This window comes from Centruroides sculpturatus, unplaced genomic scaffold (assembly GCF_000671375.1).
Source record: "Centruroides sculpturatus isolate CEXI.00-Female unplaced genomic scaffold, Cexi_2.0 scaffold352, whole genome shotgun sequence".
NCBI classification, from domain to species: Eukaryota; Metazoa; Arthropoda; class Arachnida; order Scorpiones; family Buthidae; genus Centruroides; species Centruroides sculpturatus.
Window position 1 is genome coordinate 52,156 of NW_019384489.1, and position 27,553 is coordinate 79,708.

The following is a 27,553-nucleotide window of genomic DNA, read 5'->3' on the forward strand; positions in this document are numbered from 1 at the left end:
ATAGATTTAAACTTTATCTACATTAGATTATATACTTTTAAGATAAATATGATGCTTTTTCTTTCTAAGATAATTAATTATATAACTTTAATGTGAAAAATGAAGATGGCTTTGTTTCTTCTGTTATCATTATGAGAACGATAAGAAGTTTTGGATAAATTTTATCAGTAAAAAATCTATTGATCTTACTAGTGAAAAGAAAGATTTCACCAAAGATGGCCAAGTTATATTTGATATAAATAGCTTGTATACTATTGAATTTGACAAAATATAGGTCAAGGAAAAGAATAACTAGTAAAAAAGTCATTACATGGAATTAATTCAATTAATCTTTCTTATGTCTAAGAAAAATCACTTTCAGATAAAACTACTTTTACTTAAATTTTTTTAAAGTTTGAATTAGTATTAAATGTCATAATTCTTAGTAATATCATCATAAAGTAAAATCATGAAGAAAATTTCAATTTTGTCATGGATTTTAGTGATTAAAAATATATTGAAAGTGTGTCATATATAAGTGAAATTATCTTTGTGCCTGTATATTTATAATAGTGTGGATATTTAAAGTTTTCACGAACAATTTAATATATTTTATCTTAATTTTTGTAAGCTTAAGTACAATTAATTTCCTAAATTTAATTTACTTCTTACACTTCAAATATGGCGGCTAGAGACTATGAACAGAAAAATTACTGTGTGTTCGTTATTTTTCATGTGAAAAATTTAACTTAAATTTATATCTAAAGCCATCACACATGTATATTGTAATTACTATCAATTCCATAATGTTATACTATAATGTTTTGATATCAGTTGTAAAGGAGAAATTTAGACACTGACACTGGAAAAAAATGTTCTAGAACGATGTAGGTATCTACAATAAGCATCAAAGTCCTCCCAAAGAATGCAGGAGACTATTTTAAAGAACAGGAAAATGTTGCAAAGCACACTTTATATTTACGTATATAATTATAATATAATCATCTGAACAACGTAATTATTTTATTAATAGTAACATACAAAGAACATATGATTCGGGGGATTTTGTTGCATGCAAAAATCTATATCATATTTGTAGAAAAAGTACACTTCTCTATTCAGTATAACCTTCTAAAACCTTCTTAATGCGATCAGGCATAGAATTAATAATAATCCTGCAATCGTGCAATGTTATTTTGTTTCACTGATCCCGTACACGTTCCATAATTGGTAAATGCTTTCGGGCGGAACTGCATAGTCAGACAAGAGATATTTAAGAAGGAACTAGATGTGTTCAATCGGGTTGAGATCAGGCAATTGAGACGGTCACTCAAGTAGGCTAATATTTTGATCCTGAAGCCATGACATTGCTCTCCTGTATGTGTTTTTTGGTCATTACCTTGCTGATAAATGAAAGACTTCCTAATAATGAACAGATTGTAACAAATAATTGTCAAGTATATCAATGTAAATAACACTATCCATTCTATTAGGTATAGAACATAGCATTCCAGGCCCAAAATAGGTAAAACAGCCCCAGATCATAAGACTACCACCACTAAATTTCGTTGTTTGTACTTCTCGCTTGGTTATAGACTTCATCGACGTAGTCCATACCCATTTTCTCCCATCTGAACCAACTCTATTAGTTTTGGATTTATCTGATCACACAATCCTCTTCCAATCTTCTAAGGCTCAGTCTTTATAGATTTTGGCAAAATTAAGACGTTTCTGTTTATGTAATTTGGTAGGTTTGGGCTTTCAAATTGTTACGTTTTAAGCATCTGCGGATAGTTGAAGTACTCCTATTCCTAAGCCATGTTTCAATTCCCTCTTGTGTTGATGTATCGCAACGTCCACTCGTTATCAAACGTTTCTGTTTTGGCGCGCAACGTTTTCTTCCTGCCAGCTCTTAAATTTTCGTGATATGATAGCTTACTAATTATTCTGCATACACTCCAACGCCCAACATCAACTTCTAATGCTGTTTTTTCAACAGAAAAACTTTTCTTCAGCAGATCCATAATACGGAATTTCTTCTCGATGGAAAAATTTTTCATGATGATGCATATCAAGCAGCGGCTCATTTGCACATTTATACGCTAATATCTCGTTAATTATGCACGAAATTACATAAACATTGATGTTATAACAAATTAATTTATGCGTCAAAATCCCAATGCAACAAGCAGAATTTACACAATAGATACTTTAAAAATATGAAAATTAATTTTTTGCTATTATGTAAATATTGTAATAATCTTACAGCTGATTTATTGCTTTCCTTTTCCTACAGCAGCAATTCCTTTTCCTTTTACTTTCGCATATCGAATAGGTTTTGCTATTTTTCTGTGGAATGTACAAACTTTAGAAGAATTTTGACGCTTATTCTAAGTAATCGAAGTAATTTTATCACGTATTTCACTGGAATAAGACGTCTGACAATATAAAACTTTCGAAAGAACACATTCGCGTGCATTTGCTCCATCACTTTAAAAGTGGCCACAACGCAACGAAAACTCACAATCTCATCTGCAAGGCATTCAGCGAGGGCACAGTCAACAGGTAGACCTGCTGCAATTGGTTCAAGACATTCAAGGATGGATATTTCTCGCTTCAAGATGAACCCCATACACACAACTATCCTATCATTGATGATTACGTTCTCCTGCAATTGATAGACGATAATCCACGGTTGACCACCAGAGAATTAGCACAACTTGAGTGTTCCCATACATTCTAAAAATTGATAAAGCCCGATACCACTACGACAACCCGCCGGCACCTAGAACAAAGATGACCTTAGAGAAGTTGGCTAGTCTGGGCTGGGAGGTTATGCCTCATCAAGGGAGAAGTCCTCCCGTTCTGGAGGTGCGTTCATTCACCTGAATGGAGTCTAGTCGTTGCAACTTAGAAAGAGTATCTATTACTTGGTGGCGGGCATAAGAACGGTCCACGATTTCCAGATCTACCGGTGCTCTCCCTTTATTCCACGGCCAGTGGCTCGCTTTTGGCCATACAAGTCACACCTGCAGGGACAGTCATCGTTGCGTGTGTTGTTGCGGAAACCACGTCTCTCAATTTCACTTATACGTCTCCGCGCTGTATACGCTTAGGGGTTCACCGCGCTGCCTCCACTGCATGTCATCGTTATCAAACGTAGGCGACGATCTTTAAGAAAAGTTTCCAGAATTGGGCTCTTACATGGTTTACTTACCTCTGCATATTCCTATGATTTGGCACTTGCCGGTTTCATTCAAACATCTCATGGAAGGAAGGTCAGCTGCCTCACCGGATAAAGTTCTTTGTCGGACCAAAGTCCCTACTCGTGCCAGTCACTGGCACAGCTAGTCACACGGGTGTTCGCCCTGGAATAAGTATCTATGGGATGCGACTCTTTGGGATGAACTACGTACACTTCATTGTCTCCTGGTTAATTTAAGAGGTTGCATGTAGCGAGGCCTTCGGCACACTACTCTTCTTTGAAGACTCCGTTGAAGCCGCCGTTCTATCCTCTTTCAAGTCTACTCTATCCAAACGTCAGTTGTCAGTAGGCGTAGTCACATGCGCCCGACCGCCTTCCTAAATACCGCAAAAAACGCGTAGTCCGCTCCCGATTCGTATCTCTTAACAGGGTTATATCGGACCACGAGAGCACTGCATCCGAGGTGAATGACTCCTTCTCTATTGGGGCTTCCTTTTTCCACATCCGACAACTTCGATTCTCCCTATCTTCCGTAAAGTTTCATCGCCACGCTTCTAGTACTCGACGCGTAAACATGTGATCCGCCCTCATTGTTTGTTAAGTTATGGCAACGCAACACTTGGGCGATCTGCCTAGGGAAATGCCTTCCGGGAGATCTTTTTATGGAAACTGGCCCCTAGTTAGGTGTTACAGACGTGGAGAAAACCCGGAAAACTCCATGTGGCCAGCTCGTCCTGGCGAACCCACGACCGAACTACCAATGTTCAGGGTACGAAGACCGCTTGTCCACATTCTGAATAGGCACGTTTTACAGTGGGCTTATCATCATCGATTCTTTTGTCCTTGTTCTACTGGCCCACTAAGCGCCGCGCCGGTCCAGCATGATCAGAGAACGAAACCAATAGGCCGTAAGTTGATCATAGAAAAATAATTTCACAGACTGCTGCATTATTTAAAATAAATCATTTATAATTAAAATAATTAATAATTATGATTAAACAAATATTAATAAATTATGAAAACAGTAAAATTTATTAATTAATTTTAAAAATTTTCACACCTACAATCTGGCAACACTTACTTTGTGTAAGACGTGATGGCGTGCTAATTTGCGTTTGTTATGATTTTGTTCTCGAGCCAATATTTAACTAAATATGGACTTAATTAACTCCAGGAGATCAGAACGATGATAAAAATGCATTAACGTTATGAATTTGTCTAAATAGAAGAATAAAGTTTTCAATTAGAATATTTTAATTGAATTGCTGTAATTTAAGGTAATATTTATATTATAACAATCAATAATTTAAGTAGAACCTGCATAAATTAATATAAAAATATATTTTTTTTTCTAGCAAAGTAAAAATGACTTCAATCATAAGACCGCTTTGTAAGATAAATGCATGTAAATCTTGGATATTCAGAAGTCTGCATTATAATAGGAATTTATTAAGAGTTGAGTACAGAATTGCTTCTCTTCCTGCAAAATCTGATCTACAACATCGAAAATATAACAAGGCTAACAAGTTTGGACATAAAAGACCTGGACCTCATTCGTCATTGAGTTGGATATATTGTACTGTGATTTTGTCCTTACTTGTTGGACCACTTATCAACATAGAATGGTAATATGTTTAATTTGAATGTAAATTAGATTAAAAACATACCTTTCGTACTTTTGCAGGGTGCAAAACCCCTCATTTGAGCTCTGAATGAAGGGTTTTGCACTTCCGAGAATTGTAGTCCCCTATACGAGCTAAAAAGTTAGAGGAACCATACTTATACATGCAACCCTTTGCAAGATATTCGCCTCCAAATGTCAGTTTTTGACACGTATCGGTATACTGCCTATATTTTCGTGCTCCACATTGTCAAGGCTTACTATCTCTTGCCTTGACCGATGCTCCGCGTGTAGTCGCGCACTTCGGTGCTTGCTATTGCTCGCACTTCGGTGTCCGGGTGGGGGGCCAGTTTCCACATCCGTCCCCTAAAACTATATAATGTCGAGTGGGATACTCAAAGGTGGCATAGCTGTGTGGGCTAAATAGTTAAATGCACGGTCTTAACAGAACAATGTGACTTGCGATTTTCCATGATTTTATTTCGGGGGCTGTATCTCGCAAAGGATCACTTAGAGGTATGGTTCCTTTGACTTTTTTGCTCCTATGGGTATGCTCTACAGCTACGATAGTGTCCCAACTGTCTCATCCAGAGCTTGAATTGATTTTTTTTTGGAGCTTGTGTTTACAATAAACAAAACAAACATTTTCAGTTTATTCGTAAACCTGCTTTGGGTCTACCATTCTCATTCGAAAAATGTATCGTTCTGAAATTTCGTGGATGAATGCCAAATGTGTTTCTAAGATAATAACTAGTTAATGTCGTGAACAGGGTTTGTGAATAAATTGAAAATATTTATCATAAACAAATGCAGGCTGGAAAAGTATGAAAGTTATGCTTTTAATGTTGTGTTTAAATATATGTATTTTTTTATTAATAATTATAATATAGATATTGGAATAAGTTACTCTAATTTTTTTTGGGCATGTGGAATTAGACACCATTTTCACATCATTAGAAACCAGAAAGAGATTTTGGTGACTATATCTTGCCAAGGATCGCATGTAAACTATCAGCTCCTTTGACTGTTTTTACTCCTAAGGGCATGGTCTATGGCTCTGGTAATGACCCAACCATCTCATTCAGAACTAGAATCTTGTCAGAAACAAACATAACAGAAATTTGTTTCTGATCTATATAACTACACTAGAAATTGAGTATAGAATTTCTCGGTAAACTCTTGTAGCAATAACTGAAGTAATAAGAAAAAATGAGTACATTTTAAAAAATCGCCAGGACAAATTTACTTTAACGGAAAAAATTATATTTCTTGAGACTATACATACAATATGAGTCAATTTGTGTTAAAGTAAATTCATCCCGGCAATTTTTTAAAATGTACTTATTAATTTTATCTATGTGCCACTGCTAGAGGACAATTTTAACTTTTTTGCATTGTATGACGGATGACTAGCCTACAATAAAAGGTCAACTCTGCCGTAGAATTGTTAATACATCAACAATGTGTGAAGGGACTGAAAGAAATTGACTGATATTGTATGTATAGTCTCAAGAAATATAATTTTTTCTGTTAAAGAAAAAACGAATAATGATATCTTGGTAATGTTGCTTATCTCTCCAGTATAAAATTTGATCTTACATTCAACTACTCAAAAACTGGGACTACATTAATAAACACATATAACCAATATCTAGCAAGAAGAAATTACAAGAAAGAAAATGTTTTCAACCATGTTCAACAAGCACAGTTAAACACAGTTGAAAATATTTGCTCTCTTGTAATCTTTCTTGCCGGATGTTGGTTTTATGTGCAGTGTTTATCTGTCTCTCTCTCAGCAATATTAATTATACTAAGACACACACCTTAAGTGCGGTGTTTATTCGATGCTTACCAAGGCAAAGTTAAAAATATGTTGTGAATAGACTCTTATTTTCTCCTTCCATCATTTAATTTGAAAACTTTTTTAAATAGTGTTGCCAACAATTAGAAAACTTGTCACCAAAATTTTACTCTCTCAATAGGTATTAGTAAGAATAAATGGAAAAGTAGATTTTTGACATTTTTGTCTGGAATCTGTTCAAAATTTTTAGATAGGAAAATATCACGTACCTTAGAACCTTTAACCGATGCGAAATAAAAATTTAATAGTACAAACGTTTTCAGACCCCTCCTGGGTCCATCTTCAGGCAAAAAATCGTTTGAAGATTACCGAAGTACGAAAAATATTCGTTTAGAACGATTTTTTAAAACCGAAAAGATAGAACGGAATCACGTGATCTATATCTGTGAACGTCATATCTTCTACGTCATATCTTCTACGTCATATTCACAGATATTTAAATATTTTCCCTCGTTTTTAAGATTTTATGAATAACTTTGTTGTTAAGCCCATAAAATATATCACATAATTTTAGATAACCCATTTACTTCCTTTCTTTTAGGATTATGACATACTTAAACCTCCTGTTGTAATAGGGCCTGCCATGCCAAAGAAAGAGAGATCTCATCTCTGGAATTGATCGGTGATGTAGTGTTGTATGCCTTGCATAATTCTATCTGCTCCAGCCATTTGAGATGGTCTAAATATGAGGTGGTGGTGATTAATTTAGCATTTGAAAAGTCCGCAGTTATTTCTGGATCAGACGCGTAAGTTGATAAGGAAGTGGTACATTTATTTTGCTGGATGTCACGCATATGTTCTTTCAATCTGATCCCAACAGCTCGTTTTGTTGAGCCTATGTAAATTAAATCCTTTCTAAAACGATGATCCCTGAGTGGCACTTTGTATACCCCGGCATTCTTTCTTCCTTAGATTTGTCTTTTCCATTACGTAGAATACCAAATATGGTTGGGCATCTTCTGAAGGTTAGGGAAATACCTTTCTGCCGTGTGATTCTATTATGTATTGATTTCAACAGTGGGTTGTAAGTAACTGACATCCTCGGTTTATCCTCCTTTTGGTTAGCACCTATTGAATTAATTCTTTTAGAAGGAGACATCGTTTCTCCGAACCGTTGCGACATTTTTTGTATGATGTTATGGTATCCGTGTTGTTTGGCCACTTCGTATAGGTATTGTATTTCCTGTTCTAAGGCCTCTTGAGTGGAAGAGTGTGTGTGAGCCCTTTTAACTAGAGCCCTGAATGCCGCCATCTTGTATTGCACAGGGTCACATGAGTCTGCCGGGATATAAGTTGGAATGTCTGATGGTTTGCGGTACACGGAGGTGTGTATGATCGGTCCTCCAAAGTCAATATTCAAATCCAGAAAATGCACCGATGAGTCGCTGTGTTGTTCGACCTCCAGGGTAAGACCATATGGATTAATTTTTAGATAGGAAGTTACATGTTTCTCTTTCTGGTTTGTTTTTGGAATATTTTCTGGTAATGTGAAAACAGGTTTTATTTATACTTTACTTCTTAGTGTGTACTATTGCATTGCATACCAGTAAAATTAAATAATTTACTTATACATAAAACATAAAACAGTTTTAGTTAAATGAATATAATTAAATAATATGCAATTGTAGTTAGCACAGAACTTCAAAATGCAGAGACTTGCACTTAAGTTGCACAAAGCAAGGGCTCAATTTGAATTTTTTGTACTTCAGAATACAGTAGAACCTCGATTATCCGCCCCCGATCAACCGACCGTCCTAGTCGGCAAATTTCAAATGTCCGCTAGTGATGTGGCGCTACAATATTTGGCTATGTCTTGGCTACTTTAATATTATTTTTACATGTTTTAGCTGGCAACACTCATTTGACCATGAAAGGGAGCCAGTATTTAAACGAAGCTTAATTTTCTAATTTTTAACGATACAATAGCGACGATTATTATTTTAAAAAATTTTTGTTAGGCTTAGCATCGATGAAAATTCAACACAAAATAGGTTAATAGCAATATACTAATTACATGGGATATAATAATATACTACACTAATAATGGATTTTTTCATACTTTTCGGTTATCCGACTTTTCAGTTATCCGACCAACCCCAGTCCCCAATTAGGGCGGATAATCGAGGTTCTACTGTACTATCAGACAGATATGCAACTTAGAGGGAGTCATGGATATGATTATTATTTTACTGAATTATTTATTTTTTGTTTATCATTAAATTTTGTAATTTAAATATTTTTAACAATAATCTAATCCAACTAATGTGTGTAGTTTGAACAATATTCAATTTTTAATATTCAGAAAGGCATGGCAAATATACAGCATGGGAAAGGAAGTCCCTTAACATCCCTGCTATAAAATATAGAATGTACCCAAAGTTAATTCACTCATGTCACGAACACATTAGACCAAGGGAGAAAACAGATTGATGTGAGTTAAGTAATGGTCACACCATATGATTTCCAGCCATGTAGGCAACCATAACTGCAACAAGCGCAAGTCATACGTGTCTTCTCGTGGTCACACATTGTTTGCTGGCATTGCAACTTGGAAACACATGACCCTATAATAAACAAATAAAATTACTGTAGCTTGTTTTAGGTTTCTTTCATGAGTTTAACTATATTTAAAACAATATTTTTGTTACCAAACTAAAATCAATCAATATTTTTATATTCAGAAATCTAAAAATGGTACTTACAATCAATGCCGAGACTTTCACTTATCTCATGCCATACCTGCGCTCTTTTATCCTTTCTTTGATAAAACGAAGAATTAAAATCCCATAGTCATTCATATAAGACTAAATTAGCTTGATTAATCTTGATTCTGTTAAACTAGCCATCATCTTGCTTTCTACCATTATTTTCTAATTACAGTATTTTCAATGTTGCCACCATATGATGTGGCAAATAGACGTTTTCTGATTGGATGTGCATTTGCAATCGGTGCGAGTAGAACAAACTTTTTGTTTCTAGTTGCGGTTGCAGTCGCGCCGGTTTTGAAGGGGCTGTACTAGTTAATGAAAATAGTCGTCGCAGTTGCTTGTGCAGCTGGAAATCGCATGGTGACCACAGTTTTACACACATGGCTGCCATTTTGAATGCAGCTCCAAAACTGTAAATGGAAAGGGGTCATGTGACACATCATTTAGGTCAGAATTTCACAAGGAATTGATTGCTGAAAGATTTTATTGACCTATCTCAAATGGTTAGAATTATGCACATTACATGATGTGCTCAATGTACTGTATATTCTTTAGGTACATTCTATATTCTGTAGCAGGGTGTTAAGTGAATTTCTTTCTCACTCTGTACAATATTATTACATTATACGATTAATATAAATTTTAAATTTAAAAGCTAAATGTTCTTCTATTGTAAATACTTTAGGCATTTACAATAGCAAGCTTGTTGAAGGCAATGTCAAATGAAATTTGTTCAATCATTGCTCAGTCAACTATTGATTACCCAGCCATCAACTCAACATCACTCCATGTCACACCTTTCAATGGAAAGTAAGCAGTCCATTCATCACCTCACAGTTCAAACAAGTTTGATTTTTCAGGCAATGACTGATGGAGCATGCTCATGCACATTTGAAAGTTTACAAGAAAGGAGAATGCACTGTAAATCACAAAAAAGGTGTGCATTTGTGCTTTAGATTTCGGCCATATATTCATTATGTTGAGATTACAAAACAAAGCTGTTTGGCAGATTTATAAATTTCAATAAAATCAATGAAATAATTTATATTCTTACTTCTATGGAAATGTATTGGGTCCCCAATTTTGTTTTCATTTATTTATTAAATTTCTGCCAAATAGACAACAAATGGAAGCTTTAGTTAGCTTCGGCTGCTTCCATTTGTTGATGTAAATTGTCATTGCCATTTTACAAAACAAACTACTGAGCAATAGTTCATAGAGAAGTAGACGAAATGTTTATTGTTTCTGTAGAACTACATCACAAGTGATATCATAAGCAGCAACATTGCCTAATTGTCTAAGGAAGACAGTCACATGACCATAAAAATTGCCTCTGGCATCATATCGAAAGCAATGGCATTGTCTAGTTTGCAGTGGCCTTAAAATGATAATTTTAACGTTATTGAAAGTACTTGTGAAGCATATACATTTTATTTTAACAAATTTGTCATTTTTCTCGTGCCTAATATTGCATAATGACATGAGAAAGAAAATGGGAAAATACTAATAAAATTGTTGCTAAGCCATGGGGCTTAGCAACAATTAGGATACATATTAGGATATATAATTATACATATTATACAATCACATATTAGGATCTCACAAGTGACAGGTTGCTCATGACTCCTTTTAGATGATCTTTCAGTACACTACAAACTAATCATGTGAGCAATCGAATATTTTTCTATATCATCTATTCTTACAAGGAGAGGTGCAAATATCAGGAAACTGATATGGATGAAACTTATTTCTATAATAGTGCTTCACTAGTACTAAAACATAAGAGAAGGGCTAGAACATAAAATGTAGCCAATTTTACAAAAATTCTCTAGAAACCTAGGTTAATGAATGCCTACAATCCTGCATACAGATTTCTGACAAAATGATGCAGTAAAGTAGCTAATGCTCTTGACTACCACACTGCTGGCCTGTGTTCAGTTTCCTCCAATAATTTTTTACATGAACAGCAAACCGTGTTTTTATTATTGTAATTATTGATAATTTCAAGTGAATAATTACTTATTACGGTTAAGTATTTTAAACAAATGTGCTTGTGACACCAATGATTAAATTGAAGAACTTTTCAAATAAAACAATTTGTAATATTTTTATAAAAAACTCTTCACTTGTTGGTAACAGTAAACATGACAAGATTGACTTAATGGGCATGTTTCCTTGTCAATCAGCTAAGTAAGCAAGCCAGTGACATAGTTTGTTTTATATGAAATGATTAAACAAACACTCTTGTAACAAACTAAGGTTCATACAATAGATAATTGAATTAATATTGTTTAAACTATTTTGTTTTATATTTTATATATGTTAAATATTTTAAACTATATTGTTTAAAATATTTTATTAGAGAATAAAAGAAATCGTGGAGCAAAAATGAATAAATTAGGAAGATATTTCAAAAGTGTGATTTTTCTCAATCAAATTATGTTTACTAGTAAAAGGTGTGAGATTTTATTATAATGAAAATATATAAACTGCATTCTATTGGTATTATATCTTGCTAAAGAATTCGTTTGTTGCATCTGAAGAGTAATTTCTTTTGCACTTTATCTTGAATGTTTCTAAATAAACTAGTATAGATTCTGGTTAAAAGCTACATTAAACATTTATCATGAATCAGCATTTATTCTTAGAAAATTTTTAAGTGAAACTTCTTTACTGGCATGAATAAAACATGTACTTGGATATGAAAATGTGTCATGAAAGTTATTAAGTTATCCAATATTCCACTGGCTCTGCTCCCATTGTTGTACCATTCTTTACTGATTCCTTGTGGTTGTTAATGGCTGGATTCAATCCTTAAATGTGAGATATCTCCCAGAGATATCTCACATTTAAGGATCTGGGATATCTAGAGTTATTTATGCAAAATATTGCTCTTTCCAATAGTGCAGCCTTTTGTTGCATATGAATGTTGATTTTATTAAGCTCTAGATTCTTCAGGTGTCAGGCATACTTAAAAACTTTCTATTTGTTTCTTTTCCACTCTGCTATCACTTGGGACTGCCACATATAAAATTCATATTTTGTTTTTTCTATTAGCTTAATGTCTGGGATATTATGAACTAGATTTGTCCATTTGTATTAAAAAATTCCAGAGTATTTTTTCCTTCTCATCTTCAACATTGTTTTGCTTTTGTGATCATCTTGAGTCCTGTTACACTGGAAGCCTAACTTTCTGCAAAGATTTCAGTGAATCATCATTGACATTTTGTTATAGCATTCAAAATATATTTGTGCAATTTTCTTGCATCAGCTTTGCACAGCAGAACTATGGTCCATTATGTGACTTTTCAATCTGTGTTTGAATTAATGTTCTTAAATGCTTATTTTTGTGCAGCAAGAATGAGGCCTTCTGTTTCCTTTATTAAAATCTCTTTTCTTACCCACACTTTTTTTTTTACTGTTGACATTGACTTTCCCTTCTTTGCGGTATTTGTTACATAGGGCTTTATTTTTTTAGGCATAGTGTTCCTTTCATGTTCTCAATACTATGCCTTCTCAGTTTCTTCCAGATTTTTTCACTTTCTTCTATATATTTTTAATTTCTTCTATGTATTGCAATAGGTCTCTCTCTTTCTCTATAGTTTGTTTAATCTGTAGTAGTCCTAGTTCTCCTTTACAATACAGAAGATAAGATTGGTCAGTGCCACTTCATGGACATAAGGTGCCTATTGATTGTAATTATTATTCATATTTTTCAGTCTAACATATCTAGTTCAGTCTGGATTCAGTCAATTATGCTAGCAATGTAATGTATAACAGACTCTACCAAGGTATTTAGTGCTTTTGATTTAAAAACTTTCCTTATCTATCTCATATATTCTTTACTGATCTTGCTTTTCATTTCATTATATTTGAATATTTTTGCCTATAAAGCCAGGTATGCACATACTTGTATACAAATCCACCTGTCTGGTATAATAGTACTTGTGTACCAGACCTTAAGATACTCAAGTATTTGTAACTTTCTTCAGGTTGAAGGCTCTTTATTTCATTACCATTGAGCATTTTCAAACCTTTAATAGTTGCTAGTATCTCTCTCTTTACCACCAAAATTGTACAAGATTGGCCTATCATAACTTTGGAAGTTTGTATGAATGGCTGATTAGGATAGATTTAAGATAGATTTAGACCACATTATTTGTAATTTCTTTACCTAAGATACTAAAGAAATCTTAAGTACAGCAATTGAAAATATAAAAAAATTATATATATCTCATAACATCATTTATTATCCTATTATTGAGAGTCATGATAGCGACTCCACCAAGTAAAAAAGTTAATAACTGACTGTATACAGGATTCAGAATTGCTGATTTTCAGAGGTTGATCTCTCTGCCCTAAATGCCTAGAGTTATTCTGAAGATCTCATTTGAAAGAGGATTGTTTCCTTAGATACTGTGCAAAATTTCGGATTTTTCTATAATGGAGTTGCCAAAATGTAAGCAATCAAAAAGTGCAAAAATTGCCAAAAAAAAAAAAAAAGCTGTATTTTCTTCTTTTCTTCATCTGGCACTGCAGATGCTCCCGAAGAAAAAAACTACTTGGTCTAGAAAGATCAAATTTTAAACTTAAATTCCTCTCATTAATATTGAGGTGCTTGTGAAACTTCTGGGTTGATAAGTCTAAGTTCATGGGGTTCCCCTAAAGCAATTTTACTTCTATTGCTTAATTTTTTGCTTGTGTGGATAAAATTGCATCAAAACGGATGATTTTAAATCATGGTGTTATCCAGAATTACAAAAACCTCAAATTTATGTGAATTAGAACTTTTTATAATGATTTTACTAACAGTGAATTAAAAGCGTTCAATCAGCAGCTATCTCCGAGCACCAACCAAACTGTACTGTAATCATTACCTAAGACATTGGTCTTAGGTATTGATGTAATAACGTAATCATTAACCAAAAAACAATTTATATCAAAACAAAAAACATCTATAATTGTCCATATTTAGTTTAAATTATTTTAACTTAAAAATAGCAGGACATTGAGTATGTTTCTAAAGGCAGTTATCATGCCACTTTTAAATGCAAATTAAGACTTAATGTTAATTGCTTTTCTTATGTAAATGAAAGTTATTAATTTAAATAATTGTCGTAACCTGCTGCTATTTTAAGAAACAACAATACTGTGTAATTTAATTAATTCACAAAAAATATATACAAAAAGAATTAGGTTAAGTGGCAAGTAATATGGTGATAGAATGTTTACAAACACAATTTTAAATTACTTGATTTTTTCTTTGAAAATATAAATATAGGTTTAAGTGTGCTGTGAGATAAAAAAAAAAAAAAAAAGGTTGAAAAACACTAATCTACAGGGTGGAAAGAATTTTTTAAAAATTGTTCTTCACATTCTTTATTTTGTGTTATGTAAATCGGTAAAAAAAGAAGTTAATCCACTGATTTTATCAAAAGATATTGAAGTATTTAATATACAGGTATTCATCGTATAATACGGTAATTACATTCTGAAAACGTGCCATGTTATGTGAATCTGTGCTATGCAAAACAAAGGACTAAAAATGCAAAACATGGGGTTATGTTCCAGAAGTTAGCAAAAGTATACTTTTCTTTTTTGTTACTAACAGAAATATGTTTATTAAAGCAATTGATAATTTATTTCCAATCAATAATTAATTAACAATCACAGTTAAAAGTACTCTATTATGCATTAATATTGTGTAAACAAGGGGATTTTCTTTTTACAAAGTATTGTCATCTCAGCTTTTTTGTTAATCTTGATCAGAAGTATTGGGAACATTTTCATATTTTTTATTTTTATCATAAAAAAACTTTTATGGGTGATAAAATAAAAATATGTTATTGAAAGAAAACTTGTTCTAGTGGATTGCGTTTGTTCAGTCCAGTGCCGAGCAATTTATTCCAGAATGTGTGTTCAAATATCAAATTGTTCAAGTACCGAGATGCTGCCATATTTTATTTGGCATTTTATGAATGATTGCTTACCTACAGTTAAAAGAAAGTTTAATAACACCTAAAAATGCTTAAATAAACTTTACTAATCTATAAAAAAATTAAGCTATAAAAAGAAAAAACAGCGACAGTCTTAAGGACTAAAGTCTGAAAGTAATGACGACGACACCCGGTTGATAGGAAAGTTAGTGCAAATTAGACTCAATCTCTGTCGGTAGCAATCCCTAATCTGTCGGTAACTACCCTATCCATATGGAAAATTTTTAACAAATTTACCAATAAGAAAATTATTTTTTATACCAAGTATTAAAAATGAAAATTTTAAATTCAGTTTTTATATATAAATGCTTAGTAGGTTAAATTAAATAGTTGGAATGTTATTTAAAAATTGTATTCATTTATATATAAAATCTTATTTTTATTATCTTAATAATAACTATTGTACATTTTAGTATTAATAAATAATTGTTATTATTTATTATGCCTTTAAATAATAGGGTCAAGTCTATACTACCCGATATAGAAAGCTTAAAGAAAAATTTTAAGATTGATGCAGCTTCCGTTTTATCGGATGATAAAAATAATGAAGAAATAGTAGAAGGAGGGAAAGATTCTCAAGAAATTCAAAAAATAAAAGAAGAAAAACCGAAGAAAAAGAAAAAAGAAAGACCAGGGTTTCGAGATAGAAAAGTATGTTGTTATTTGGATGATTTCACACCTAATGATACAATTAAAAGGTTCACTATAAAGATTAAAAACTATATACTTTTTAATGTTTAAAGTTTTGGTGATTAATTACATTTAATAAACATGTTAAATATATTATATTGCATTTTAAAATCAAATTATATCAATCAGATAAATCAAATCATATTCTTTAAAATTTGGACAAATATTGTGTAAATATTAAAGTAAATTTTGTTGTTATTTTTATTTACAAATACTGTGATGGTAAATGATTTAATCTATGACAATTTGATGGAACAAAACTTCATAAACACTGAATACAAAGTTATCAGTCTTTTCTGTGATAATTTCTTTCAGAATCTCTACCTTCATTAGTTAGGTGACAAACTACTTTCAGTATTTATTTATTAAATTTAAAACACAGAGTATTTCTAAATGATCTTCCTGGTTTCGGTGACTAATTATTCCAGTTTAATCAAATGCAGGTAAACAAAAAAATGAAAACTGAAGAAGTTTTTCCTTACCTACTACAAATGTTCAATGTGCTATCCACACATAACATGACACACATCAAATTCCTGCCAAACTCTGTCTAGCATGTCAGCATCAATTTCTGCAATCGATGCAGAGGATTACTTCATAGAAAAGAGATGAAGCAACATTCCACATTTCTGGGAAAGTGAACAGACATGATGTAAGGATTTGGGTATCTAAAATCCTCGTTCAGTTTTGCAAGATGAACACAATTCCCCAAAATTAACACCTTCTATGCCATTTCTTATTAAAAGATTTATGGTCCCTTTTTTTTTTTCATCTGATTGATGGTTACTACTTATCTGGACATGCTGATGCAATGGCTATTCCCACAGCTCAAGGAAGACAGTGCTTACTTACTTCATCTTTGGCAAAGTTTGGCAGGAAGTTGATTACAGGTTTGATGTTATTGTATTATGCATGGATCATACCTTGAACATTTGTAATAGGTAAGGGAAATAAACATGATTTACACACACAGAAACTGAAAACTGAATAAGTTTGTGTTTTGTAAATCATGTTTGTTTGCAGTTAATTAAACTGGAATAATCAGTCACCGAAATCTGGAACTTCATTTAGAATTACTCTGTATATTTCATAAATTATCAAGTTTGTGTGTCTATATAATTCCTGTTTTTTGCTAAAGAATTTTTCATTTCCTTTTCCAGAAAATCTTTTAACAAATTAAATATTATATAACCTGACTTATATAAAATCAAATTAAATATATTTTCTTTCTTAATTCCAAATAATTGCAATGTCAGTAATGACAGCAACTACAAATATTCTCTTAAACAAGACCACAAAATCAGGCAAAAACGTACAAAACAAGACAACAGACAAAAAGCAATCAGAATAAGAACACAAAAATCCGAAACTTGGAAACTTTCAAGCAATCTGATTTATGATGTTTGAACCAATGAATTTCAAACTAAGAACAAAGCCTTTGAACATTCTGTACAAAGTCTTGTTTTCAATTTTTATACCAGATTGATTAATAATAATAATAATAATATACTCATAAATAACTGAAAAAATGCTGCTAATGTACAGGGCAATCATAATTAAAGAGTAGGTATTCTGACCTTTCTGTAGAAAGAACTATTATGCAAACCTCAACCAAATTTAGTTTACATATTGTCTTGAATATTTAGTTTTAATTTTGGGAAAACTTTTTATCTCAAAATTCAGCCACCAGTACAAAATTTGGTAGTGCTGTTCTCTTAATGTGGATATTACATACATTTTCTTACAAATTTTGGGAGTTAAGAAACAAAGTGCAAATAATTTTATTTCAGTTACAGATGTGGAATGGGAATTGACATGTGAAATTCTGTCTTTTAAGACATGAAGGTTGGTAATAGTGCCTTGATAAATGAAGCTCTTTATGTAGCCTCATAACCAAAAGTCACAAGGATTCAGATCTTATGATTGTAGAGGTCATGGCATCAAAAATGATTTGCTAATTACTCTCTTGTATGAAAGATGTTATTGTAATGCTTGCACATTTAAACCAATATATGGTGTGCACCATTTTTCATAAGGATTGTGGTTAATAAAATTAAAGACAATCTGCCCAAAAGGGACCACCATTTATTTCTTTCCAGATGATACATATTCACGGTGACCGACCTTCCTTTTTAGGCTACATGCCACCAGAATTTAAAAAAGTCCTTTAAAAAACACAAATATATCCAATTAAAAAGCTTGTTCCAGTAGATAAAAGCAGAAACTCCATAGGATGGATGAAAAGCAAGACTTCTGTATGTCACCTGTTCCTTTTTTAGAAATTTTATAATTTTAAAGCTACACACCAATCGAATGCCGAAAATCTATCGGGCTAGTATAAGGCTAACTATTAAATTAAATTACGTAATCAATTTGGCACTAGAGGTAAGCGTTAGGCACCATCTCTTATTAACATTAATAATTATAAATTAATTAATTAATTTAAATAATTTAGAACCGCTGGGAGAAAAAATCGGCCTGGAGAAGGACTTGAACCCACAACTCCTGCTTACCGTGCAGATGTGTTGCCAGTTACGCTATCCGGACCTCCAGTTCGATCTCCTCTTCCAGCGTATATAAGCTAACTATGTAACCATCGACGGTTATTACAACGCCGGCTGGGGACACATTCAGTGCTCACGTCCCACTGTTTAAGAAGTGGCCTTCTAGAAGTGTTTGTAATAAGAATAATAAGGTGGGCCAACGAAAACGAAACGGCAGAGTTATCGTGTTTGTCCAAGCAAATTGCTCGGACAGGTCGATTTTATTCTCAAGGGGGATTATTTTTTTCCTTGCATATGCCGTCCAGCTTAAAAGGTTTTTTTTTTATGTTTGTTAATAGTTTGTGTTACTTTTTTCCAAAATAAGTGTTTATTTAGTTAATAAAAAATGAATGAGTTTTTAAAATTTTTTGTTGTCTGTTGTATTATTGCAAAAACTTTATTGCAGAAGATGTCCCCCTTGAAAATAAAATCGACCTGTCCGAGCGATTTGCTTGGACGAACACAATAACTCTGCCGTTTCGTTTANTATATGGTGTGCACCATTTTTCATAAGGATTGTGGTTAATAAAATTAAAGACAATCTGCCCAAAAGGGACCACCATTTATTTCTTTCCAGATGATACATATTCACGGTGACCGACCTTCCTTTTTAGGCTACATGCCACCAGAATTTAAAAAAGTCCTTTAAAAAACACAAATATATCCAATTAAAAAGCTTGTTCCAGTAGATAAAAGCAGAAACTCCATAGGATGGATGAAAAGCAAGACTTCTGTATGTCACCTGTTCCTTTTTTAGAAATTTTATAATTTTAAAGCTACACACCAATCGAATGCCGAAAATCTATCGGGCTAGTATAAGGCTAACTATTAAATTAAATTACGTAATCAATTTGGCACTAGAGGTAAGCGTTAGGCACCATCTCTTATTAATATTAATAATTATAAATTAATTAATTAATTTAAATAATTTAGAACCGCTGGGAGAAAAAATCGGCCTGGAGAAGGACTTGAACCCACAACTCCTGCTTACCGTGCAGATGTGTTGCCAGTTACGCTATCCGGACCTCCAGTTCGATCTCCTCTTCCAGCGTATATAAGCTAACTATGTAACCATCGACGGTTATTACAACGCCGGCTGGGGACACATTCAGTGCTCACGTCCCACTGTTTAAGAAGTGGCCTTCTAGAAGTGTTTGTAATAAGAATAATAAGGTGGGCCAACGAAAACGAAACGGCAGAGTTATCGTGTTTGTCCAAGCAAATTGCTCGGACAGGTCGATTTTATTCTCAAGGGGGATTATTTTTTTCCTTGCATATGCCGTCCAGCTTAAAAGGTTTTTTTTTTATGTTTGTTAATAGTTTGTGTTACTTTTTTCCAAAATAAGTGTTTATTTAGTTAATAAAAAATGAATGAGTTTTTAAAATTTTTTGTTGTCTGTTGTATTATTGCAAAAACTTTATTGCAGAAGATGTCCCCCTTGAAAATAAAATCGACCTGTCCGAGCGATTTGCTTGGACGAACACAATAACTCTGCCGTTTCGTTTTCGATGGCCCACCCTGTATAATAAATGCAATCAATCTGATAATTACAGTCGAACAAACAATCGGATTCCTTTATTGGGCTTTTAAGGCTAAATAATTATTGAGTATTTTAGCAGGTGTTAGACAGTTAGGCTTACATCACTTGTTAACTTTAAATTTATTTGTTTATAATTAATAAATTTAACAAGATGATGGTTTAACTTCCTACTTCCTGCCAAATTACTTAGTAATTATTTAGCCTTAATAGTCCAAGAAATCTGACTATATGTTTTATAATAGCAGTAATGCTGCTTTAGAAGCAAATATTCTAAACAAATTAATTTGCCATCATCACTTGATATACAGTATTTACTATTAATATATAGAAATAATTCAGATAATAATGATGTTTGTATAGTTCTTACATTTATTGTGAAAAGTACAATTATAATTTAAGGGAAAATATTTGATTATTTAATCAATTCAACATTTTTCTTGCATTAAATTTATTTTCATTACTATTCTGTTAATGAAATGATTTAGAAAAATTTAAATGAAACCCAAATAATTTTCTAATTTCAGATAATTGAATACGAAAACAGGATACGTGCATATTCGACACCAGATAAAATATTTAGATACTTTGCCACATTAAGGGTTTATAACGAACATGGTTACTCTGAAATATTTATGACTCCTGAAGATTTCCTGCGATCATTAACTCCTGGTGTAAAACAACCCGAAGGTAAAATCTTAAATCTTACAAAATTGTGAAATCAATACTTTGCTATAAATAATTTTTTTATTAAATTCGCATATTGTCGTAAAATTTATGTAGGAATAGTAATAGACAATAATAATTTAGTGTTCATAATCATCTTCAAATTTTACTAAATAACTAACATAATTACAATAATTTAAAATGGTAGCATTCATTTTTGAAGACCCTGTATAAGTGTATAAGATTTTGTATTAACAATAGAATATATAAATTAAGTTTCATACATAAAGCTTTTTTTATATTTTCTAAGGTCTGGGACTTGATCAATTTAAAAGAATCGATATCAAAGTAAGCACAGTTTATATTTCACTCTGCTATTAATTTATAAATGTTGTTTATTTATTGATCAACAAAGTTCATTTTAAAAATTCTATTTTATATTAATTTCTTCTTCCAAAAATCGACTTTTTAAATATAAAATACTTAAATGTTAATTCAATTAATACCTAGAATTGCTTCTTTTGTTGTTATAATGTATACGAAAGTTAAGTGGATTGCAGAAAATGAAAAAAAAGGAAAAAACTTTATGCATTTTTAATTTGTATAAAGGTTTTGAAAGAAAATTCTGTTGAATTAATATTTTATCTATTTTCAAATATTTCATTGTCAAAATTAAAAGAATTATTCATGTATAGTTAATTTATATTGCTAGTCTTTCTGATTTATTACTAGAATAACTGATATTGATCAACAAACTAAAAACTTAGTTTTATGAACAATTTTTGTAATATGGAGTTGAAAAATTTACTGTTAGATGTAGAATATTAGATAACTTCTGGAAATTGCCATTAACTGATGATGAGTTTCTTGTGTTCATATTAAAATCATAAACCATAGCTGAATGATCAGAGCGGTGAAATACTGTGGCCTACTACTGTGAGGGCTTGGGTTCAAGTCTGCATCAGAACTTCAGAAATCTTCATAGGTGGTTTGACCCACGAGTATTGCATCCTGTGTCTTGCCACCTGGTCTTAGGCCTGCCATATTTGCAATCAGCATAATAAAACTCTTTACACTCAAGTCTTTTGACAGTATCAAACAAGATTCTTCCAATTAATTAGAGAATTTAATAACACATCTTTCATCTATTTATATATTTGATTATTTTAATAATGCAATTGTAGGTTATCCTAAGAGATGTCTTAGGATAATCTACAGTAAATTGATTTTGAATGATGATAAATTTAGATGAAATATTTTAAATTAATTTTAATTTTAGTTTAATTAATTATAAATATAATATAGTTTGTAACAATAATTGTAAATTTCAACCATGATTCCTCTTCCCGACCAGAGTGATACGCCAAGTCGCAGATTTACTTCAGAAACCGGACATTATTCAGTGGGTTGTTCCTCTGTATTTGTTTTGAATGTTTTATATATTTTTTTGTGCTTTGCACGTCAATATTGGCATGTTGTGAATCTGTGTGAAAATTTATTGATAATTTCTTTATCTTTTATTGCTTGATTAATGGCATGATTCTGAAAATGGTCATTAATTCAAATACAGTAGAGTCCTTGTGTGTGTAATAGTAAATTATAAGTCAAATGGCAACTATTCCCCAAGGATGAAAGCTCTAATTTGATAATATCAATAGTAAATGACAGAGATTCAGTCAGATACAAATGAAATTGCTTTATTTTTCAGTATAAGATATTCTTAATGCACATTCTTGAAACCTGTTGTGTCACTAGATTGGTATCGACAATCACATAAAAATCCAAATAGATGATTATTGCACTAAAATTTGGAATTACGATCAGTCATTTGTCATAATTCTGAATTGAAATAAATGTTTACTGAATTAAGATAATTAGGCCCATTAAGAGTTATTGTAATTCCAAATTAATTGAATGTTAGGGCTCTACTGTATTAATTTCTGAAATTAACCCCTTAACTCTGAATGATTGAAAATGATAGTTACCAAATTTTACAAGTTGTCAGAACAAGTCGTCCTTTAAGTTTAGAAGATTTTACAATGATCTGTTTGAAATAAAGTGAAAAAATAATGCCAAAAACTTTATTTAATAGTGATTTTAGAACTTGCTTCAGCATAAAACTTGCCATGATTTAAATGAAACAGTTAAGATCAAAACAATATCAAAAAATTTAAGGGATTAGACTGGCTTTGCTTTTGTTCTAGATGTGGGTGTGTTACAGAAAATATGCACAACACAGAAAAAAGTTTGGTGTTACAATGAGATTTAAGAAGTTGCTATGATTGACACTTAAATTTGGGGTCGTGAGTAGGATAAATGTCATGCATGCCCGAACTTTGGCCCATCGTGCAATGCATTTACGGTGAATAGGGCATATTTACTTGTATTTATGGAACATCTTTTCCAGAACTAAGCATGTGTTACTAATAAAAACAAATAAAATGCAAAAGAAATATGAATATATCTACAGCATATACAGTAGGCTAGATAATGTTAATTTATCTATTGATACTTAACAATCTTCTATAATTTGAAGATGAAATTAGATAGTGATTGAATAATGCCCATCTTGTTAATTGAGAAAATGGATGTTTAATCTTGCATCTTACATTAAATACACTAGCAGTAGGGAACAAATGTTGAAAAGAAGAAAGTTAATTCATAGGATAGTAAAGATACTTTGCCATCTGACAATAACAAATTGATGATATTTTAATATCATACGTTGGCTAGCTAAATGTATCAATCCGATGCTGCGAGAGATCCATATTCAAGTCTGGTTTGGATCCTAGGTAAATCTGCAGTGGGCATGAAAAAGTTAGGTAAGATCATGTTGTTGTATATGTATATAATAAATTTTAGAGCAGAAACTATTAGAATTCTCTGTTGCAAGATAAAAAAAAAAAGAAATGCACATTAAGGGGTTAAATTTTCAGAAAGGAGTGCTTTGTAAGTTTTTAATTATGGATTGTGTTTTTATTTTAAATTTAACTCTTTGGATAGATGATGATTGTAGCAGATAAATTTCTCTCTTCTACTCTTCTTTAAACTTGTATTTTGATGGAATGCTGCATTATGGTAATTTTGTGTGAAATTTCTTTTTAATGAAATTTGCCTAAAACATTTTTATTAATCTTTAAAATCTTAATGTAAATGAATATAATTAATTTTTTAAAATTTTTTTGAAATTACAAAATGACAACTATTGAGCAATAAACTTTACTTGTCTAAAATTATATTCTTTACATTTGCATTTTTTATTATCTAATACTTAGTAAATAATAACCAAAGTATTGCACTTTACCATTATGTTTTTATTTAAATATCTTTCAGGAGACTTCAAAAACACATTCTCTAGTACAGAATGAAGACAGCATATTCTACAAACTGGGAACAGCGGGACTTATTGGTTTTTCCGAATATATATTTTTATTAACCATACTTTCAGGTGAGATTGTGTTGGGTCTCGTGTATGCTCGCGACGTTATCTGCAAGTTTGTCAAAAGTCTCCATTGGTAAGAAAAAGGCTGTTTACATGGTTATTTTCTAGGTACAAAATATGCTGTGTGTTCCTTTATTAGCACATACGTGCATAACACCTGACATATTCCATTAGTGTTTTGTAACTCCACCCAGTATACAATTCTTTTTGAGTACCCCATAGATAAAGATTTCCTTAAGGACCTTTAGAGAGCCACTCCACAAGATGATGACCAGTTTAATGAAGCTGACATTGCTGATCAAATACCTAGCACTACATGGAGGCTTTTGACTTACCCCAATAATTGAATATAATGATTTTTGTAGTAGAAATACTATTTCTATGGTATAATCCACAAAACTAAATTCTTTTCATGGGTCTGTGGTTTTATTTAATAATTGCAATTGGGTCCAAGCAGTTAGCCTATACTTTATATATTACAGGACATGCCTTGTTTAAGGCATGTCCTGTAATATATAGGTTTGGGATGAAAAGTGACAATGCTGTTATTATCAACATTGAATTTGTTTGGAGAAAATTTACAAGGGTTTACATTGAATAATTCTTTTTTGTATTGTGAGCCCGACAGTTTAGATGCAGAACAAGAGAATAAAAAATTGCTTAATCTGTGTATAATGATAGATTAATAGGTCATAACAAATTTTTTTTACAGCAGAGCATTAGAACTTGAATTTTACAATTCCAATTTTGTCCCTCAAATGATTTAATGATGTACAGTATCTTTATATAAAAACAGTCATGCTTGTGTAATTTTTCTCACAGAACAGCTTGTTTTGAACTGATACAATTACCATTATTTTTGGAATTCAAACTAATAGACTTGTGAACTAAATTTGGTTTGATACAATTGATTTTTTTGCATTTTTCATCCAGAGATGATGGTAGATTCATTACTGCTTAAACTTTAGTAAAAGAAATTTTTTATGATCGTCACCTGCTAAATCTAGAAGTGATGTCAAACAGGAAATGCTACTTCATGCAGTTCGGGAGGCAGTTCGAACTTGGTATTATACAATAAGATCCTTGTGTCATACATAACTTCTATTTTGTGATTCTGTTTGGCCTAGTCTTTCTTTTTAAGGATGATAATGTTTGGCTTATTCACTTTTATTAAAACTGATATTTTTTTGCAGTTTGAATTGGTAAACTAGATCTTGGGACTTGACTGCCATAGGGTGTGTCAGAGATGTTCTAAGATGCATTGTGTCGGCCTTTTCATAGTTATTCACGAGCTGAGAAATGGAATTTGTTGCTTGCAAAGCTAATTGACCATCTTAAATTTGCATAATTTGTTGTCATGAAAATTATTTCCTCATTTCTTTCCTATTAACCTTTCACACTGATAACATCTTATGTATTTAATCTCTTAATTTTGGAGAATATAATTATATTATTAAATAATTAGTATAATGTCAGAATGAAAATCGTATTTGTGTTTACTATAAAAATATAAACAAACTTTATTTCCTACCGTAGCTTCCAAGCGTCATTTTGAAATTGCTTTCAGGATGTTTGATCTCAATGGCGATGGGAACGTGGATTATGAGGAATTTGAAAAGGTAAGTCAGTCACTTATCTTTTTTGATTATTAGCTTGATTTAAATTGAGTTAGAACTGCCCCTAGAGTTTGCGGGACCTGGGGCCAAAGTCGATATTATTTAAAACATATAACCTCACTTCTCTACTCTATTTAGGCTTTGTGGAACTCTTACTTTAATTCTAATAAAATTATAGAGTGCCATTATCAATAATGAACTGGTGATTTAAAAAATCTAAATTCTTTTTCTTCATGGGTACACTAAAAGATCTCTTTTCAAGCCCATAGTGGGTTTGGCTAGGCCCCAATATATCTGGGCCCTCTGAAAAATTTTGCCTTGCCCTGCTTGCTGTTAAGGACAGTACTGATATAAATTTACAAGACAACTGTAAGATTTAACAAGATTAACTCAAATTTCTAGGTACAGAGAATCATCCGTAATCAAACTAGTGTCGGAATGAGGCACAGAGATCATGCAAATACCGGAAATATATACAAAGGTTTCAGCAGTGCTCTGGCGACTTACTTTTTTGGTGTCAACCTGGACGAAAAACTTACGATCGAAAATTTCTTACTGTTTCAAGAGCAGTTGCAGAAGGAAATTTTAACGTTAGAGGTTTGTATCCAATTTTTATATTAGATTAAAATTTGCTAATTTACATTTAAATTTAAACATAATTGCATATATGTTTCATTATATGTTAAACAAAACAAACTTGTACAAACAAAAAAATCGTTTTCTTAATTTGATGTGGACATATTCTGTTTATCACATTTAAATTACAAATTAATAAAATTAGTTTCGAAGAAAAGAACCAAATGAAGAGGGTAAGATCCGAGAGATAGACTTCGCAGATCTGTTGCTGACTTATGCCGGAATGCCAGAAAAAAGAAAATTAAAAATGCTGAAAAGGGTGAAAAAAGCATTCAAACAAAGCACGAAGGTAAATATCGGTATGTGGTGTGTAGCATTCATTGACGTTCTGTATTAATGCAACTATGCAAACGATTTTCATCCTAGGGCATCTCCCTGGACGATTACCTTCGATTCTTTCATTTCTTGAACAACATTGCAGACGTAGACACTGCACTCACTTTCTATCACATTGCCGGTGCTTCGATAGATGAAGGTAAGCAAACAATCTTTATAGAAATAAGTTATAAATAACAGAATTCCTACATCCTTGTTTTAAGCACAGAAATGGAAATAATATTAAAAATCATTAGCATTGACAGACCAAAAATTTAATTAGATTAGATTTTATTTTTAATATAAATATGAATGAAGAATTTTTACATTTCCAATACAGTGGTACCTCGGTATATGTCTGCTTTAGAATGCATCCAGCTCGGTATACAACTTAATTCAATTATACGTGCCATCTATGAACAAGTAGCACTATCGGTGTACTAGACCAGACTAGACGTTTGCGGTGCCACAGTTTATAATGGGTGGGCAAGCAAGAGTTCATTGGGAGCCGAAATGTAGGTTTTGCAAAATGCATGGGAGCTGCAATTTTGTATTTTTTTACTCTGTACCACAATTTTATTATATAATATAAAACAAAAATATTGATTTTTTTCAATAAACACATTTTCACAAAATTGTGGAAATAAAATTGTAAAAATAATAATAAAAAGCAGAAATTAACACTTTCAGCAAGAGCCGCATTTAACTCAAAAAGAGCCACATTTGCCCATGTCTGG

The 27,553-nt window shown here is 32.0% G+C and overlaps 1 protein-coding gene across 2 annotated transcripts; it reads left to right on the top strand.

The window, feature by feature from the left end:
* Positions 1–4,241: 4,241 nt before the first annotated feature.
* On the top strand, positions 4,242–27,029 carry LOC111621693 (calcium uptake protein 1 homolog, mitochondrial-like). Of its 2 annotated transcripts, XM_023363902.1 has the most exons (11): positions 4,242–4,461; positions 4,540–4,809; positions 15,829–16,021; positions 20,669–20,831; positions 21,118–21,155; positions 22,162–22,209; positions 24,141–24,255; positions 25,786–25,868; positions 26,268–26,462; positions 26,647–26,790; positions 26,868–27,029. In XM_023363902.1, the coding sequence occupies exons 2-11, from the start codon at positions 4,550–4,552 to the stop codon at positions 27,012–27,014; spliced, it is 1,386 nt and encodes a 461-aa protein (XP_023219670.1). In that variant the 5' UTR covers positions 4,242–4,461; positions 4,540–4,549; the 3' UTR covers positions 27,015–27,029. The 2 variants fall into 2 exon arrangements, with proteins under 2 accessions (XP_023219670.1, XP_023219671.1); XM_023363903.1 differs by lacking the exon at positions 22,162–22,209 and having other exon boundaries at positions 4,243–4,461.
* Positions 27,030–27,553: the final 524 nt, after the last annotated feature.

Bases quoted from the DNA above. Each gene is read 5' to 3' on its own strand.
- LOC111621693 (XM_023363902.1), top strand. From the start codon at position 4,550: ATGACTTCAATCATAAGACCGCTTTGTAAGATAAATGCATGTAAATCT. The intron at 16,022-20,668 runs GTATGTTGTTAT...TTCTAATTTCAG, and splicing joins CAGGGTTTCGAGATAGAAAA to ATAATTGAATACGAAAACAG. The intron at 24,256-25,785 runs GTGAGATTGTGT...TTCCTACCGTAG, and splicing joins TTTATTAACCATACTTTCAG to CTTCCAAGCGTCATTTTGAA.